This window comes from Gadus chalcogrammus, chromosome 19 (genome assembly GCF_026213295.1).
Source record: "Gadus chalcogrammus isolate NIFS_2021 chromosome 19, NIFS_Gcha_1.0, whole genome shotgun sequence".
Taxonomy (NCBI): domain Eukaryota; kingdom Metazoa; phylum Chordata; class Actinopteri; order Gadiformes; family Gadidae; genus Gadus; species Gadus chalcogrammus.
The window spans coordinates 15694727-15714287 of record NC_079430.1 but is presented as its reverse complement, the minus strand read 5'-3'; the positions used below and the strand labels follow the sequence as shown (position 1 = coordinate 15714287).

The 19561-nt window shown below is 47.5% G+C and overlaps 1 protein-coding gene across 2 annotated transcripts in view; it reads right to left on the bottom strand.

Moving 5' to 3' along the window:
- cacna2d1a (calcium channel, voltage-dependent, alpha 2/delta subunit 1a) overlaps positions 1-19561 on the bottom strand; it is a 92503-nt gene that overhangs the window by 40742 nt on the left and 32200 nt on the right. For both annotated transcript variants that reach the window (XM_056578062.1, XM_056578063.1), the window contains 6 exons: positions 15105-15164; positions 14112-14147; positions 11859-11976; positions 3318-3449; positions 2287-2356; positions 1492-1542 (listed from right to left, as the gene is read on the bottom strand). In XM_056578062.1, coding sequence (XP_056434037.1) covers positions 1492-1542; positions 2287-2356; positions 3318-3449; positions 11859-11976; positions 14112-14147; positions 15105-15164 — 467 coding nt within the window. The remainder of the gene's footprint in view (positions 1-1491; positions 1543-2286; positions 2357-3317; positions 3450-11858; positions 11977-14111; positions 14148-15104; positions 15165-19561) is intronic.

Genomic DNA, 19561 nt, shown 5'->3' with positions numbered 1-19561 from the left:
CCGCGTTAAAGGGGAGGTCGCAGTGGGCCCGCGTTAAAGGGGAGGTCGCTGTGAGGCCGCGTTAAAGGGGAGGTTGCAGTGAGGCCGCGTTAAAGGGGAGGCCTGCTTCAAACGGGTCTGGTGGAAGAAATCAATATCAACAACATCGACATGAACCAATCACGTTCATTCCAGATTCAGGTGAATAGTGAATGTCCATCTTTTCAAGTATTTCCCCGCAGAAACCGAGTTGATGGAGCAATACTCTCCAGACCGGGGATAGCAGAGCCTAATGGCTCCTCTTCAAGTCCTCTAGTTCAGTATGTGTGCCATACTCATTAACTCTTACTTATAAATAATAATCAAATTAATGATCTTATGGATGGATAATTTACCCCATCCACGCACATCTCTTGATGCATCACCACACACACACACACACACACACACACACACACACACACACACACACACACACACACACACACACACACACACACACACACACACACACACACACACACACACACACAGGGTAAAAATCCATTAATGAGTCATTCAAGAGATCAAGTTAGATTTAAAGTGCGGCAACAAGACATGCATGATAGATGGCGAATAACCAAGAGAAAGGCTAGCATCATTAGCCCACAATAACGACACGAGTTGAGTTGCATTCACAGTATCTCCGCTAATGAGCTATCATACGGATCCAAAGCTGCTGCACGGGGGCACACGTTGAGCCACTACCTCGTTATTCAGGGTCCAAACAAAGACACCTTCTGACTTTAACGGTATTTTACACCGCATTGTCCCTTTGCCTGGAAATGGAACTGATATGATTCCAAGCAGGAGTCTAAATACAGCTCTTTGTGGCTTCCAGCACGTAAAAAGCGACAAAAAACTGTTCTGTTCTGTCTGACATTTTGTGAAATAATTTCGTTAGAGAAACTACAACTTGAGTTTGCTTACATCTGATATTTCACAGAGCTGCTTTCTAATTAAGTCCTTGGAGCTACGCCAGAAAATCCATTCTGGAGTGCACTTTATCCCCCGGCCCTATAAGATTAATGATGTTAAATTACTTTTGCTTTATGGATGATGAAAAAAATATATAGTTGTAATAAATACAGAGCTGATATAGAGTGGCAGATTGAAACCCATCAATCACACTCAATCTGAAGATGTCCGAAGCAGGAAGCTTGATAATCAATAATCGGTATCGCTGGTCGTGACGCTTGCACACTTCAGCAACCGCTTCTCACAAAAACTGAAAGAGCCTCAAGTCCAGGCTACCCTGAATGTCTGCTCTAATTCCAGGTGTTAATGAGAGGAATAAACAGTGAAGCTATGAATAACATCGTTGGAATTATGACTAAACGGTGGTCGTTTTGGACTTTGGACGAGCGTTGAGAGTGAACAGTGAACTCCCCCTCATCACTCCTGGCGTGTTCGAATGAAATGGGATTGGACCATAGAAATAAACAACCGCTGAATCACAAGGACGGCACTCACGCATCCACCAGGATCAGCATGTCCTTTGGGGAGGCTGCTCCCTGGATGTACCTGGTGAGTCAAAACACACACACACACACACACACACACACACACACACACACACACACACACACACACACACACACACACACACACACACACACACACACACACACACACACACACACACACACTTATTAGAAAAGCCCTAAACTTTCTTCCATTTCCATATATTTAATATCCACTTTGCTCGCCAACTTCCGTGTCTGGCTCAAAGCGGACGAACATCACTCTGTGTTTGTGTTTCTATAAATCTCGCCTTGATTTCATTCCTACCGGCACCGCATCCTTAATGTATCCCCCGATTAACACAAGAAACTTGAAAACTGTTTACAGGCCAGCCCAGTAGGTGAACGTGGTGAGGTGACATGACAGCGTTAAAGGAGTATTGCTGAATGTCCCGACAGCATCACAAAGCTTTTGTGCGCACAACCCTTTGAAACCCACCACCCTTTAATCATCCCATTCCCCTGATGAGATTAAAGTGTGCGTGTGTCTTTGTGTGTGTGCGCATGTAACTATGTGTGTGTGCATGCATGAGTGCATGCATGTGTGTATACATGTGAGTCTTTGAGTGGATGTGTATCTGTTTGAATGTGTGTGTGTGCGTGTGTTTGCATTAGTGTGTGTTCAACAGAACAGGTGCGCTCTGTGAGCCTGGTTTACATGAAGCTCACTAATCTCAGTAACATCAGGCAGTTTAATGAGACTCGGTTCTATCCCATAATAATAATCATCAGACACCAGTCTCACCAGGGCCGCCTGCGCACGTCGTACAGGTCGATCTTCTGCTGGGTCTTACTGGAGTCCATCCAGGGGGACGCTGGGGAGGGGATTGAAGTCAACAGAAACAACGTTTCAATGGTGTCCTATGGGCAGACCTGACAGAGACCGTCCTCTGATTGGCTACAGAGACAGTCCTCCGATTGGCTACAGAGACAGGCCTCCGATTGGCTACAGAGACCGTCCTCTGATTGGCTACAGAGACAGGCCTCTGATTGGCTACAGAGACAGGCCTCTGATTGGCTACAGAGACAGGCCTCTGATTGGCTACAGAGACAGGCCTCTGATTGGCTACAGAGACAGGCCTCTGATTGGCTACAGAGACAGGCCCCTGATTGGCTACAGAGACCGGCCTCTGATTGGCTACAGAGACCGGCCTCTGATTGGCTACAGAGACCGGCCTCTGATTGGCTACAGAGACAGGCCTCTGATTGGCTACAGAGACAGTCCTCTGATTGGCTACAGAGACAGTCCTCCGATTGGCTACAGAGACAGGCCTCCGATTGGCTACAGAGACAGGCCTCCGATTGGCTACAGAGACAGGCCTCCGATTGGCTACAGAGACAGTCCTCCGATTGGCTACAGAGACAGGCCTCCGATTGGCTACAGAGACCGTCCTCCGATTGGCTACAGAGACCGTCCTCCGATTGGCTACAGAGACAGTCCTCCGATTGGCTACAGAGACAGTCCTCCGATTGGCTACAGAGACAGGCCTCCGATTGGCTACAGAGACAGTCCTCCGATTGGCTACAGAGACAGGCCTCCGATTGGCTACAGAGACAGGCCTCCGATTGGCTACAGAGACAGGCCTCCGATTGGCTACAGAGACAGTCCTCCGATTGGCTAGAGACAGGCCTCCGATTGGCTACAGAGACAGTCCTCCGATTGGCTACAGAGACAGTCCTCTGATTGGCTACAGAGACAGTCCTCTGATTGGCTACAGAGACAGTCCTCTGATTGGCTACAGAGACAGTCCTCTGATTGGCTACAGAGACACTCACCTGGGAAGAAGCGAGCCAATCCGGTGGCAGAGCCGAACACCTGCCACAGCAGAGAGGGGTCCTCCTCTTTGTTCTTGCGGAACACATCCTCCAACGCCTCGGTCCAGTTCAGCTCATTCAGCACGATGGTGGCTGCACGCACACACACGCACACGCACACACACAGACACAGACACACACACACACACACGCACATACAAGGGAAGATCATTATGAGTACATAGTTACATGCTGATCCTGAAGTAGACCGCAGCCCGTATTGATAAGATGAGCCCTTCTCTTTCGCCGTTGCTTTGGATGAGAGTAAACATCGTGCATTGCTCTGGTAGACCCTGCACTGCTCAGCACAGGAATAGGCATTCACTCCTGACCTTTGACCTCTTGAGAACCCTAGCTGCAGCCAAGACGTTGCTTCACTACACTGCCTACCTACTGTATATCAGGAAGCCTCTCGTTCAAAATTCAAACAGACAAAATAACTAGAAAGCGAATCAAACCAACGTGTTTATTTTGTGAACGTGGTGTTGTTTACATGCTGTTCACATATTAATGAAGAAGGAAAGAAGACATCCTGAGAATCTGATGAAGAGCGAGGAAACCGACAGTGTTGTCTTTGGCCCGAGTTCAACGGCGCCATCGGTCTACTCTGCCCACGGGGCAGTGAGTATATTGGGTTTTTGTTGAAAGATTGTTGCATTGAATGCTAAAGTCGAAACCGCAAAGCAGAAGAACAGATCCACCTCACCCACACAAACTCAAAATGTCAGTCGCCCTACGATATATATATATATATATATATCGATTTTTAATCCTCTAATCTTCGTCAGACCAACGTTGACCAATGTTTTCGAAGAAACGGAATTGATGTCGCAGACCCTGAACTCCTCCCCATCCGTCACATGAAGCAGTACCGTCTTATATAAGAGAACTGCCGAGCGTGACTGTTACTCTTTAAGGGCTGGAGCACCCCCCCCAAAGGCTCGTCTGCGTGACGTCTGAGTCAGGGGGGAGACTTTCTCAGCCAGGGAACTCGCTGATCACTTGTTGGAACTGCTCTGCATGGATGTTGCCGATCTGTGTTGCCATGACATTCAAAGGAATATAAAGGTGTATGATAGAAGGATTTAAGGGGTGATGTATTGGTTGATGTTTGGTTGGATGGCACGGCACTGTGTATTAACGGCTTCGATTCATCACTGGATGCTATGGCCAAGAAGTCTGTAAGTAAATGTGTTTTTATTTTACATGGAGATGAAAATTTCATTGGATGAACCAGAGGAATTTCTCTAAGTTTATTAGCATACATGCTAGTTTACAACACCTGTCCAGGTGTGTCTGTTTAGTATGGTAACAACAATAGTGTGTATCTCTAGACATGGGGTTATAAAAGTCAAGTTCTATTTATCTATTTATTTATATCTATTTCAGAAATGGTTACCGACAGCCAATCAGAAGCTCTAAACCACAACACACACACACACACACACACACACACACACACACTGCTCAGACCGTAACAACAACAACAAGAGTGGAACCGAAGCCGAGAAAAAAAGATGTCTCTGATCGAAGGTGAGCCGGCGGACGGGATTAATCAAAGCACCGTCCCCCTGGACACGTCCATCTCATCACAGCCACGCGTCGCTGGACCACGCCCCCCCCCCCTCCCAGGAGCAGGGATCGCCTTGGCAACCCTCTCTGTCAGCCGCCCATCCCACCTCCCAGGGGACTGCAGAAGTGTTTGCACTGTCTGTGTGTGCGTGAACGAGTGAGTGAGGGCAAGAGAGAGTACGTGGGTTTTCCCTTGCCAGTATATTTTGTTTGTGGGAAGGATATAATGTTTATGCTTACCTATACTTAGGTGTGTAGTTGAGGAGCAATGTGTGCGTGTTTGAGTGCGCATGCACACAATTGTTTATTTTTTCTGTGAGAGAAATAATGTGTGCTTCTGCGTAGCTTTACTACAATGTACATTTCAGTGGGAATGGGTCCGTTGGCGTGTATGTGAGCACGTGCGTGCATGTTTGTGTGGGTATGTTCCTCCGTGTGCCCGTACTTCATCACTAATGAGCGACAGAGGGGATCCATCAGACCTGGGTCACTCAGAACTACCCTCCCCCCCCCCCCCCCCCCCCGCCCCCCCCCAGAGACCAATCAGTCAGGGGGGACATCCCTCATCCTCACGCCTCTCCATCCACTCAACACCATCCGGTTCGATCCCGCCTCATCGCCACTTGGTCACCTGGACCCTCCCCAAGGAGAACTGACTCACGGCCGAGATCCATCTGCGTGTAATCACCTGGCAGCCTCAGTGGCTCTAGGCGGGGGCTGGTGACCAAGAGAGGCTGATAAAACAGCTCACTCATGCACTAGCGTCCATTTAACCCATAGAGGGCAATTTGAGTCCATATTTACATCTCATTGTGCTTCTGAGTCACGTTATGCACCTGGAATAATCCTCATCACGACTCTGTACTTCTGGAATAAGTGTCTCTAGGGTACTCCGTTAATAAGGTACATCAGTACTGAGGAGGACGGTGAGGGGAAGGGGGAGGGGGGGGATGGAGAAGGGGAGGCTTTGGGTACCAGGCCCTGCCGGCGTCGTGCCTTCGCTGGCGGCCGGCTGGGAGCTCTCAGTGCCCGGGTGTCTCTCAGGGTGATTACAGGGCAGGCAGCTGACAGGAAACCCAATAATCAGCACATCAGGGAGGACCATCCACTCAATAAACCCGCTGCTGCTGTCACACACACACGCACACTGGCACTGACACAGCGACACACACAGTTAAAACGTGGACACAGACACACAAACACACACACACACACACACACACACACACACACACACACACACACGCACACTGACACCAAGACACACACAGCATGAACGCACGCACACACAAAAACATACGCACACACACAAACAAACAGAAACTCACAAATCATGACCACACGCACGCACGCAAACGTACATACACACACACACACACACATACAGACTGCATGCGCGCACACACACTCACACATTTACCAAGCTACAAATACCCGAAATTGTATGTAAGGTGATTGGAATAAAAGGAGAAAAGGAAGGAAATGGAGGGAGAAAGGCAGAAGGAAGTGAGGATGAGGCAGAAGGAAGTGTTTGAATCGATGAGATATTGATGAAAAACCGATAAGACACACACATTTCTTTGTGTTTGTATTAATAAATCTCTAAATGTCTACTATTCAAATCCACCTGTTGTTTAAAGACATAATATAACTACAGCTCTACTTCTCAGTTCATAGGAAATATTTGATGGATAGAAAATTATACTTGGAAATATAGTAGCATTGAAATGGTATCTGAATCAATAGAGTACCATTGATAATGTATCTGAACACACACACACACACACACATATCCTTGTGCGCATGTGTGTGCGTGTGTGTGCGCATGTGTGTGCGCATGACAGGTGCCACACCCTCGTCTTCCTAATGAGAGTAAAAACAACACATACAGAGCCATTCAGTCCCAACACACACACACACACACACACACACACACACCTCTGTACACGGTTGAGTAATGCCCTCAGCCACCCGTGAGTCTCTTTCTCGGTCTGTCGGCCTGTCCCTCGTCTCCCTCTCCCTCTCTCTCTCTGTCCGTCACACACACACACACACACACACACACACACACACACACACACACACACACACACACACACACACACACACACACACACACACACACACACACACACACACACACACACACACACACACACACCTTTTTTTTGTCCTGCCGGGCCACCCACACTGGAGCAGCAGGGGAATAGATTCCAATCAACAGTAAACGAAGAGAGTGGGAGGAGGGAGAGGTGAGGGAGGAGGGAGGGAGGTAGAGGGAGGAAGGAGGCAGGGAGGGAGAGGACAAGGTCGGAGGAGGGGAGGGAGAGGTGAGGGAGGAGGGAAGGAGGTAGAGGGAGGGAGAGAATGAGGGAGGGGGAGGAGAGGGAGAAAAGACAGGAGAGGGAGGGGAGGGAGAGGTGAGGGAGGAGGGAGGGAGGTAGAGGGAGGAAGGAGGCAGGGAGGGAGAGGACAAGGTCGGAGGAGGGGAGGGAGAGGTGAGGGAGGCGGAGGAGAGGGAGAAAAGACAGGAGAGCAGAGGCAAAGGCGGAGAGAGGGAAGAAAAGGACTGAGGGATGGAGGGAGGGGTGAGAGACGAGAGGAGAGGAGAGGAGGAGGTGGGGAGGGAGGGAGGGATGGGAGAGGAGAAAGGGGGGAGTGCTGCGCCAGATGAGGGTGTGAGAGAAGGTGAAGGAGAGAAGAAGGAGAGAAGAAAGAAGAAGTATGCTAGAGGAGAGGGACAAAACCCTTTAGTCTCTCGCCCTCTCTCCGTTCCCCTCTGTCTCTCCATTGAAGCAGTAAATAAAATCACAAGGGTGACACAGTGGACAAAAGTAAGTAATACAACCTTTCAGGATCGGCCCTCTTCCGGTGTGTGGGTGTGCATGTTTGTGTGAGTGTGTGTTTGTTTGAGTTCATGCAAATTACAGCAGAGAGAGTGTGCGTGCGTGTGTGTGTGTGAGTGAAGGTGTTTATGGAAAAGGTCATCAGACATTCAACATAAAGACACAGGACCACACACAAACCAAAAAAAACCCACACAAACAAACGCACACTTGCAGAAACATCGTCATGGCAACGCTGGCAGTCCCAGACAGCCAGAGTTGCATCAATGTGGCAGCACAACCGAGAAAGCGACACACACACAGAGAGAGAGAGAGAGAGAGAGAGAGAGAGAGAGAGAGAGAGAGAGAGAGAGAGAGAGAGAGAGAGAGAGAGAGAGAGAGAGAGAGAGAGAGAGAGAGAGAGAGAGAGAGAGAGAGAGAGAGAGAGAGAGAGAGAGAGAGAGAGAGAGAGAGAGAGAGAGAGAGAGAGAGAGAGAGAGAGAGAGAGACAGCCATACATCTAAGGAGAGGACAGGACATTAATGCCTTCATGATGAACTGAAGGACAGAAATACGGTGGGATGGCAATGGGCAAAAGGGAATGAATGGGTGAGAAAAGGACAAGAGGTCAGAGGTCACCTACCGATGTGTCAGAGAGAGAGAAATTCGAGAGAAAGGTATGAAGAGAGAGAGAGGCAGAAATAGAAGAGGGGTGCACGGAGTGAGCGAGGAAGGGAGAGAATGAGAGACAACGATGAATCACATTAGTAAAAGGACAACCAATCCTCCCTCTCAACACCCTCCAAGCCCTCCCTCCATCCCCCCGCCCCAGCGAATGCACACCCCTCACTCATGGTTAGACTCATTTATGGTAAAAATAGACAAGAACATTCGGCCATTTTTGAAAATGACAAAAATGCGCTCGGGCAGTCGGCCGCTGTCCCTCCAAACGGGTCTCAAAGCGTTTCCCCGTTAAAGTCGCTCACCGCTCGGATCGAGAGGCCGAGACGCACGCAGGCAGGCGGTGCATCCGTCAGTGAGCCACTCCTTCAGCATAAGTAAAACCTTCCTGCAGAGGCCTAATGCTGGACTTCATGTTCTTCTCTTGAATGCAGTCATCGCCCCGCCTCCGCTGGCCTCGCGGTCACATCGCATCAGCCTCACGGAGACGGCATTGATGTCGTCAACCCCCAGCATTCACAGCCTTTACTGTCTCTCTCGCTTTGTGCTGTTCACTCTTCCACCCTGTGTGTGTGTGTGTGTGTGTGTGTGTGTCCATGGCCTGGATGTCATTTTGTGTATCAGTGGGTTTATGTTTACTCCAAGAATAATGACCAGTACTGTGCTTGTGTAGCGCGTGTGTGTGTGTGTGTATGTGTGTGTGTGTTTCTAACACTGGACATGCTGTACCCATCGGTGTCCTGCAGTCCGATGATTAAGCTCTCAGGGCTGTGACGCAATGTGTGTGTGTGTGTGTGTGTGTGTGTGTGTGTGTGTGTGTGTGTGTGTGTGTGTGTGTGTGTGTGTGTGTGTGTGTGTGTGTGTGTGTGTGTGTGTGTGTGTGTGTGTGTGTGTGTGTCTCTCTGCTAAACCCTCATTTGGCCTTCATCACTCTCCTAAGCAGGGGACTTTGCAGCGGCCATATGCAGCGTATAAATAAACACATCAGGCACAAAGCAGAGCAGGGAGGGACCCCACCGGGCAGACCCTGAGCGTTAGCCCCTCACACGCTCCCCTAACAGGAAGAGAGCAGCCTGCCTGCGCCATACAAGGCTCACACACATCCAACACCCAAATTAAACCAGCGCCACCACCCTCAGCCCGCCCCCTGCCGCCACGCGGACTGGCGTCAGGCCGCCGCCACCCCCCTGGTCCCCCCGCAAAGTCGTCAGCGGGGGGGGGGGGGCGTGAAACACCAGGCAGGGCGAGCGTGGGCGAGGACCTCCCTGACCACGTGATTAGCCGTAGACAAAACACGCGTCACTCTGGAAAACGAACCACTGATCGAACGCGACAACATTCTGACGTCGATGTTAATCCGGCGGACGTGGTTCAGCCGGTATGGGGTCGTGTTTATGTGGGTCCAGCAGACCCCCAGACGCAGAGGGTCTGGGGGATGCCGCGCCCCCCTGAGAATAATTCAGGGTTCGTGGGGCTGGGGGCTCGGGGGGGGAATCGGTCAGGCGCGAGTCAGGGTCGAAATAAAGACGAGGAAAAATAGACTAGAGCGCAAACTTTGGGCAGTATCCTCCCTCCAGCACACCCCGACGAATACGCCATCGCTTTGCCAATTTGTTTCAGTTATGTCAAAGTGCGCCCAAGCTGCACTGCATTAGACCGTCTTAAAAGGTAAAAGCAGCGTGTTGGACCCAAACCTTTTGGATCGCCGGCCCAAATGAATGTCATCGCTGATGCTACTGTATATCCGATTGGCTCGAATGACTGCCGGCAACTGCAGTAACACAAGTTTAAACACAGATGGCGCTGTCGCTGACGTGTTTCTCCTTGACCCCCGGTTGACTACCTGAAGCGTTACCTCGTGTTATTTAAATACCTTTGGAAAACACTTTTAATGTCTCAATGTTAGTTCGGTACTCTTATAACGACGAACCGAATGCTTAGCGGCTTTTTGTTATTGTTTGTGCATACGCAAATAAACTTGCATTTTTTATTAATGCAAGTTATTATTAACATGCTGTCTTTCCATCCTTTGGGAAACATCAGAAGTGAACTCCACTCCCAGACATTAAACCCTCAGTATCAGTGGTGGCGGTGCCGTTGAGTGGGGCGGGACAGGAGGCCGGAGGTTCCAGTGTGTGTGGGAATGCGAGGACCAGCTGGTGAACCCGATGACAGGGAGGGCAGGGCGCTATCTGGTCGACCACTGCCCGGTCGAGAGCTGGGTTATATATATCCTGGAGCGGCCTAGGTCGGCCCGGGCGGGCAACCAAGGGGGGAGAGAGAGAGAGAGAGAGAGAGAGAGAGAGAGAGAGAGAGAGAGAGAGAGAGAGAGAGAGAGAGAGAGAGAGAGAGAGAGAGAGAGAGAGAGAGAGAGAGAGAGAGAGAGAGAGAGAGAGAGAGAGAGAGAGAGAGAGAGAGAGAGAGAGAGAGAGAGAGAGAGAGAGAGAGAGAGAGAGCTTGGAGGCTAGGTTCTGTGTCAGGAGAGTGAGGACTGAAAAAGTGGACATTACAGCCGACAGAGAGAGCGAGAGCGAGAGGGTGAGGAGGTGCGGGACAGACTGGAAAAGAGAAGACAGGAGAGTAGCGAAGGTAGCAGTGAGTGGCAGGTAAGAGAAACACGCAGGTGTGGAGTGCGGATGTGTCATCGTGTATAAAAGGTGTGAATCTACACCCCCCCGCACTGGACAGGGCAGGTGTGAGGGAGAGAGAGGGGGAGGGAGGGTGAGTTGCACCCACGTAAGAGATGCAGGGGTGTGTGTGTGTGTGTGTGTGTGTGTGTGTGTGTGTGTGTGTGTGTGTGTGTGTGTGTGTACTCATGTAACAGGGTGTCATATCTCTTAAATCTTAATTACACAAAATTGCCTTTGTTTTGTTCTATTACCTGAAGTGTAGCTTTCCATGCCGCCTTATGTGCCCCTTTCTATTTGATTTTGTTCTATGATTTGGCTCCACCTCCTTCTGTACTCCCGCCCACATTCCCGAGAACCCCATAAGTTTCCCGCGCCCCCTTCCCTTGGTTCTGGTTCCCTTGGGAAGAGGTGTGTACATTTATTTTTTGATCAAATCTTTGACCATCTTATAGCTTATCATTCATTATATTAGTTATTTTGAATATACATTGTTTAATTGAAGTCTGGGGTAAATATCTATCCATGCATAGATTTCAGTTTTTTGGGGAACTTTGTGTTTTTTTGCGATGTCCTAGCATGCACCTGACCCTCGTGTAGTCATGCTAGTTCCCCTCCCCCCCTGTGTGTTTCGTAGAGGAGTTGGAGTAAGGGCACTTGCTAAGAGGAAGCTATTTGTTCATGTGTACCTTCAGCAACAAATAAATGGACGTCGGAGTTCCCGAGTCCGGACAGATCGTGGGTCACGTCGTTCATTAAAAAAAGAAAACACAAAGCAGATTCAGCTGGTCACTCACAGCCATTGTATATGTCCGTGGGGATGTGCACGGCGGTGGTGTTGTAGGACACCTTCCGTTTGAAGTCGGGGTCGTCCTGGAAGTCGTCTGGTACAAAGCGTTTATTCGTCTGGTTAATCTGTAGGAGACATAAACAATTAAGACTTGACGCGGTTAAAACCGACCTCCAGAGGTTTGGACCTCCTTCCATTCCCTGTGAGCTATAGGGCTCTGCAAGTGAAAGTTAAACTAAATAATTTAGAAAGAAAATAGGCATCTGATGTGATTTATGTGCTAGATATCATTTATTATACCACGGTCTGGGGGAATACTCGATTCTGATGGCTGCAGGTTTGCATTAGCTCCTGATATACGGACTCCTGCTAAGTAGTTCCAGTCAAATTGTCTGTTCAGCCTTCAAAAGGAGAGCTGGTAAATTGTGAAAAAATGCATTAAACTGTAATCAGAAAAAGCGTTTATATGCTATAGACCCTATAGTATTTGTTGTATAAAGGCTGGGACGAATTTCAAATTATAAATATGTACACTTTATGTTGATAGTATAGATAGACTGTCACGATTCCCATTGAAACGAATGGCGCGGTGATTCGGTCTTGAAAACTAGAACTGGTAAGTTGTAGAAAAAATAATTAAACTGTAATCAGACAACGCTGTTACATGCTATAGACCCCAGAGTATCTGTGGTATAAAGCCTGGGACGAATTTCGAATTATAAATATGTACAATGCATAACGTTAGCTCTAAGGTCCGTCCTATTTACTGGAGGAGTGAACAACGATCCGTTGCATAAGTACCTTGTGGGAGGGTAATGGTTGTTCCAGGATTTAGTCAAACCCTCAGGCGTTACCAGGGAAACAAAGTTATGGCTTGTGAAAAGTTTTAAATTTGGATTGTAAAACGCATGAAAATATAAATGAATGGTCTTAATTTATTTTCGTCGTCCATTAATTCCTGATAATGGACACCTCGTCGGGCATTATCCCTTACTTATAGAACATATTATTATTTCTTAAAGTTAATAAAGTACTGGCTAATCTCATAAAATACTTCACTTTGTTAAACTCTAGTATGAAAGGCAAATATTTTTTATAGTTCATCAACTTTAAGTGGCAGTATTTATTAAAGAGCAAGTCCACTGAATATTTTTAATTGACAATTCCGTCGACTTGTGAATGCGCTTTAGAAATATAAAGCCACACGTGTTACAGAATGAAACTGCAGATCCAATCTGCATCTTCAAATAAGAGTCGCACCGGTTAAGACATTCATTCTTTAACACATTCGTGATTTTGTTCATGACTCGTTTTTGGGGTGTTTCCCTGTTCAATAACCAAAAATACTCCTTCAAAGAAACACATACAAACAGAGTTGTATGTGTTATACACGTACAGTCTCATTTGACTCCATGACATGAAATTATTTTATTAACGTGGGAAGGAATCGTAACGAACAACTGTGCTTAATGTAAAAGGACATTTAAACAGCTGATGTTTGAGTATAAACTGCCCTAATATAGTTAACAGACACTGAAAGCATTAAAACAGAAAGGGCAGGGAGAGCATTCTCAATGTGTGTGTGCGTGCGTGTGTGTGTGTCCGTGCTCGCGTGTGGTGTGTTATTTATGCCGGGGATGCAGGCTGGGACAGTGGTGGAGATCGGGCGTTGATCCCAGCTCATCCGAGCAGACAGATGACTTCCAGGGCCAGCGAAGGCATTGGATATCTCACGCATGTTCAAGTGCCCCTGGAGCATGATAGAGAGAGCTACACTGCCCAGTGCCCACGCACGACCATCCAGCGCAGCAAAACCAATACAATAGTGGCAGGAGTCATCTATTCGAGCACACATGCACAGACACACACACACACACACACACACACACACACACACACACACACACACACACACACACACACACACACACACACACACACACACACACACACACACACACACACACACACACACACACACACACACTGGACATGCACACACAGCCTTCACTTGAATGTCTTTTGGAGCTGGGTCACAAACCCAGAGGCTTAAGCTATATGGATAAATGGTGTATATAAGCAATAAGGGTGTGCGTAAATAATTCTGTGCTAACACTATCCCAGCAAAGCAGATGGGGTTGCCATGGTTATTACGACGCAATGGCCAGCCAAGACCCTCTGCCTTAGCTGTTGGGGGGACACCGCATGCACGACTCGGGATTGATCAGATGTAATGGAGGGTAACGCAAAGCATACTCACGCCATCTTTGGAGTTGTAGTAAATAATTTCGTCTTCCTGTGTGAAATGGGAGAGATTCAGAGAGAGATGCAAACGGGTGAGCCACAAGGTCAAAAGATAACGGCGGGAATGTATTAGATGTATACAATAAAAGGTTGTGTTGAATTTCCTGTGTTGTTTCCTGTCGTCAGTGAAAACACTAGCAAGGCGCTAACAAGCTAGGTTAGCTTCTGACATATAACTGCCCAGGGGTATATGTTTACTAGCAAGCACCACCTGCCTACAACCTCACACTATACAAGCTAAGAGTAGCAGCAACACAAATAGGGAATTTTGACAGCTTCCACTACTTCTGTATACAGTAAACGCCAAGCTATTAAATCAGCTCCCAAGTAGCAACTCAGTCCTCAACCTTACACAAAAACAATCCAATCAAATCGATTGAGAAAGTCTTGATAGTGTAACACATTTCTTATAAATTAACTAAGTATAAATGCTAAATTTGTAATTTATTAATTGGTTGTCAAAATACATTATATTCAGAAAAAAAAGTTGAGTTTGCCTACATTTGGCAGAAAAGTTACAGCGATTTTTCAGCCTTCTGTAAAATGTTCATTCATAAAAAAATACATTTGCAGGCCTGTGTTATACTTCCTTAATACACAAGCTAATGAAAGCTATTGCCTGAGGAGTGCACAGGCAAAGTAAGTGTGAGTGCGGAACGTGTGTTGGTGTGTGTTTATGTTGGTTAGTGTGTGTTGGTGTGTGTTTATTTGTGTTGGGGCACACATATGGGTGTCACAACGGGTGCAAATAATCTACTGATATGTAAAATATAAAGCCTGACTTGATCTGGAGCCATCATGGCTTTGTCTTAGTAATGAGATTTGCTATCCTATTATGATAATTACGTTGGATCGTGATTGACATTCGGCAGCACTTGTTCTATATTGTATGTAATCTAGCAAATGCTAATGGCTTTATAGCAGATCTGGCCCAGAGCCATCTCCTTACCGTATAATCATCCCTCCACTCGTGCTCCATCTGATATTTCTCTGCTTCTGAAGCCAGTCTCTAAAATAAATAAAGAAAATAGGGGAGAGAAAGAGAGAGAAAGAGAACAAGAGAGAGACGGAAAGAGGAAAACATTACAATTATTTCATCAAGGTTCAAAGATGAACTTTCGAAATCAAGTCAGGTTTATTATGTAACCAATAATTCAATCGGGCTGCTGTAAATGACATGCTAACTGTGTTAGCCAAACCCTTTTAGTTATTTTTTTCAAAAAGGCGTACAATCTGAATTGGGATCTACAAAATATAGGAAACTGAAAGAGGATCTTGTTTGGGAGCTACAATGGCAAAATGCATTCAGAAATCACCCAGAATTTCAGACCCTTTAAGACTCTTTCCCACATGTTATTTTATTTCCGCTCATTAAGGTAGAAACTGATTTCCGTTATGAGAAGGATATACTGTATATATTTTTTAATTATTAATTTGACTAGGCAGCGGCGTGCTGGCCGGATATAGAAGAAGCACATTTGAGAGGGAAAACACCTCCGTTTTTTTTTCTCTCACCGGTGTAACATTGTAGGCTACAGTTGGCTTTAACACTAGTGAGCTAATATTAGCTTCCCGCTATGCTTCTTCATGTCCCAGATATGGTCCTAATGACTAGGTTAATGGGTTTATAACAAGGGGGGGTCCACGTGGTCCAGAAACACACTGTACTGTTGATTTCCCCTGGGAAACAGCAGAACACTCTCTCTGTACACGCGGCTTCTGCTCTACGGATTTCAGTCACAATCTCTGATCAGTAAATATCAAATGTATTCATTAAATTATGTATTTTTTTATCAAATCACAAGATTCGGTTAACAAGAACAAAAGGAGTACACATCCACACAAAACAACACAAGCAGTTCTACATTATGAATATAAATATATAAACAAATCAATTCCGGTTAATGATTTTCGAAATGAAACCCACAGAATGATTCTGCCAGATTGTCTTGCGAGCGCGCAGCGTCCCTGAAGACGAAGTAGACCACTATGCCAATTCTCTTAGACCCACTAGCCTAATTATCTCACACCTCCTGTGAGGGACAGTTAACCAATCACAGCGCTCTGTTAATTGTCGCTTTTGCATTCATGTAAACTGCATGGAGATGTGATTGTCATTATGAGGAGCAGTCATGTTGATAAAGGACTTGGCTACAGGTGGTTTATATCGCAGTACAGAGTGTCTTCATTAAGGAGCTCCCACAATGAAATGTGCGAAATTAAGACAACCAACGTTATCCAACAGCGTTTCCGGTACCGCAGCTTTCTCACTGGATGGTCCGATGTTGCAAGATTGCAAAGATTAATGATTGTGTTTTCTACATTTGTGGTGGCAGGGTTTGTGGCGGCAAGAGAAAGCATTCCCATATCAGAACAAAAGGCAGATGATAAAAAAAGAAAAGCTTTGGTGTGTGGTTGTAAATCCAGCCTAATTGGGGCGTCAGCGATCAGTCCCACAGTCCACACTGTACCCCTTCCTTAATAACTCTGGAGGTACACAGACCTTCTGACTGTCCTCATACAGGGTATCTGCAGGTTTCAGCATGTCAAATTTAAGACTTTTTTAATACCGCCTTCAATGAAATTTAAGACCTAAAACACGCGATGGTGGGGGTTGGCAACAGACGAGAGCCAACTTTGGAAAAGGACGTCTTCCAGCCAACTGTCCTTGAATTTGAACCTACCCATTGTCACAGACTAGCTAGCAAGCACGCAGATAATCGTTTATATATACAGCTAGCAAGAAAGAAGCCTCTACCTGTCCTTCCTGACAAGTCCCACGAGGAAAATAAAAAAATAGATAGTCCTCCCCCAACAAATTTAAGACCTAGAGTTAATTTAAGACCAGCATAGGACATTTGTAACGAATTTAAGACTTTTTAAGGCCTTCAATTTAGAAACATGAATTTAAGACTTTTTAAGGATGCGCGGACACCCTGTCATAACGCACGGCGACGCCAGGGGAATGGCAGAGTATCGGCTGAAGTATTTGACTCCCAGCAGAAACGCGATGGGATCAAACCTCTGTCTGCTGCTCTCATTGGCAGGCATCCTCGCACAAGACGCACCTGTTCAAACCTGCTCCGTAACGGCATGAACCTTCCACTGTAAGCAGCTTCAGACAAACACTCATCTGCTCACGTGACTAAGTGGCAAAATCAGAACAAGGTATGGAGCCAGAGCGCTCATGGCCCTACACGACGACCAGACAAGGTGGAGCGAAGGAACAGTCAACGGCACTTGAGAAAATGTGCAAACAAGGTGACATGTTTCATAGTATCCCCGAGCGCCACTACACCATCCACGAGAGGACGTCTGTGCACATCGTCGGAGGTAGCCCGTCGATCACCGGGGCGATTAGGCTGATCTTGATGAAGCAACGAGACGATAGCGACAAGCATGCCTGGCCATCTGCCTCTTCACCCACACGGGGAAGACTTACGGATCATATGAACGAGATAAATCTGCTCCAATCGTTTCAGCTGCTTGATACGGTGATGACAGACTCGTATTAAAACATGTCTGTCAATGTTGTCGTCGGCAGTGTGCGTTTAGTTTATTCTGGGTCAAACTTTTGTGCTAATACACACACACACACACACACACACACACACACACACACACACACACACACACACACACACACACACACACACACACACACACACACACACACACACACACACACACACACACACACACACGCAAATCCCTATTGGATTTCCCTGACATGGCGGAGGAAGCCTGATTAGTGGAGGAAGTTGCGCCAAAAGACAAACACACACCTCCACCTGCCGTCACGTTGAGGGGGGGGGGGTGGAGACGTGAGCAGCTGGCTGGCACCGCTTTAGTCGGATATCAGACTCCCGCTCCGTGAGGAGTGGGAGAGGGGGAGAGTCAGAGAGGAGGGGGGAGACACGCGGCAGTCGTGTGGGAGAGAGAGAGAGAGACAGAGACAGAGACAGAGACAGAGAGAGAGAGAGACAGAGAGAGAGAGAGAAAGAGACACAGAGAAAGAGAGAGAGACAGAGACAGAGACAGAGACAGAGACAGAGAGAGAGAGAGAGAGAGAGACAGAGACAGAGAGAGAGAGAGAGAGAGAGAGAGAGAGAGACAGAGACAGAGAGAGAGACAGAGAGAGAGAGAGAGAGAGAGAGTAACAGAGAGAGAGAGACAGAGACAGCGACAGCGACAGAGACAGAGAGAGAGAGAGAGAGAGAGAGAGAGAGAGAGAGAGACAGAGACAGAGACAGAGACAGAGACAGACAGAGAGTGAGAGGGCGGCAAGGAGAGAGAGAGAGTGAGTGAGAAAAGGGGACAGAGAGAGAGACAGAGAGGGAGAAAGAGGGAGGCAGAAGAGGGAGAGTGGGAGCGTAGAGAGAGTCTGTGTGAGTGTCTGCAGGGCGGGGGACACATCTTCAAAAAATGCAAATGATCGAAAAAATGTATCAACGGGTTAATCAACAGCATCCTCTGGATCTTCTTTCTTGCATATATATATATATATATATATATATATCTATATATAAAGATATATATATACTGTATATATACACGTAGCACATCCACACACATAGTCAGTTATCCGAGGGCATGGAGTCCTAAATGGTGAAGTAGTGGGCATCAAGCTGCTGACTTAAGCCCCCGTGGAGGTCCTGGTTCAGGGGCTGTTCTGACAGCTCCTCTCTCCCCCGGCTCAGCGGGTTACCTGTGTGCCAGCTGGCCGGGCAGGACAGCTGCCAATTACTACTCTTGTACTCGCATGCACACACACAAACACAACACACAACACACAACACACACACACACGCGCGGCTCTCTGTCACCACACTGCGGGGGAGAGCGAACGGACTGCGTGTCATCTCTGATTTCCGACACTCGTCTTCTCCGTCCCGTGGCTTAATAAGCCGGACCCCTGGGGCCGTTGGAGGTCAGGTTAACCGGCGGAGGTTTGATTCATCAAGGAGTGCGGCCGAGCCTAGCCTAACAGGCCCCACTCGCACAGGTACTGCAGCCTAGCTGGCCAGTGGGTGGAATGTGTAGGTGTGCGTGTGCGTGTGCGTGTGCGTGTGTGTGTGTGTACGGACGGACGGTTGGATGTGTGAGCACCCGTGTGAGTTTGTGTGTCCTGGACATGTGTGTGTGTGTATGTGTGCATCCATTTCAGTTTCAGTTTACACTTAGTTGTGTGCGAGTGTGTCTGTAACTGTGTATGTGTGTGTCTGTGTGTGCACCCTCAGTGGTACGCACAACCACTGAGGTTGTGTGTAGTGTAGATGTGTGCTTGTGCGTGCGTGCGTCTGTGTGCCTGTGTGTGTGTGTGTGTGTAGGTGTGTGCTTGCCTGTGTCTGTATGCATGAAGCACTTACTAGAAGCATGAGTGAGTGGCTGAGTGGGTGAGTGGGT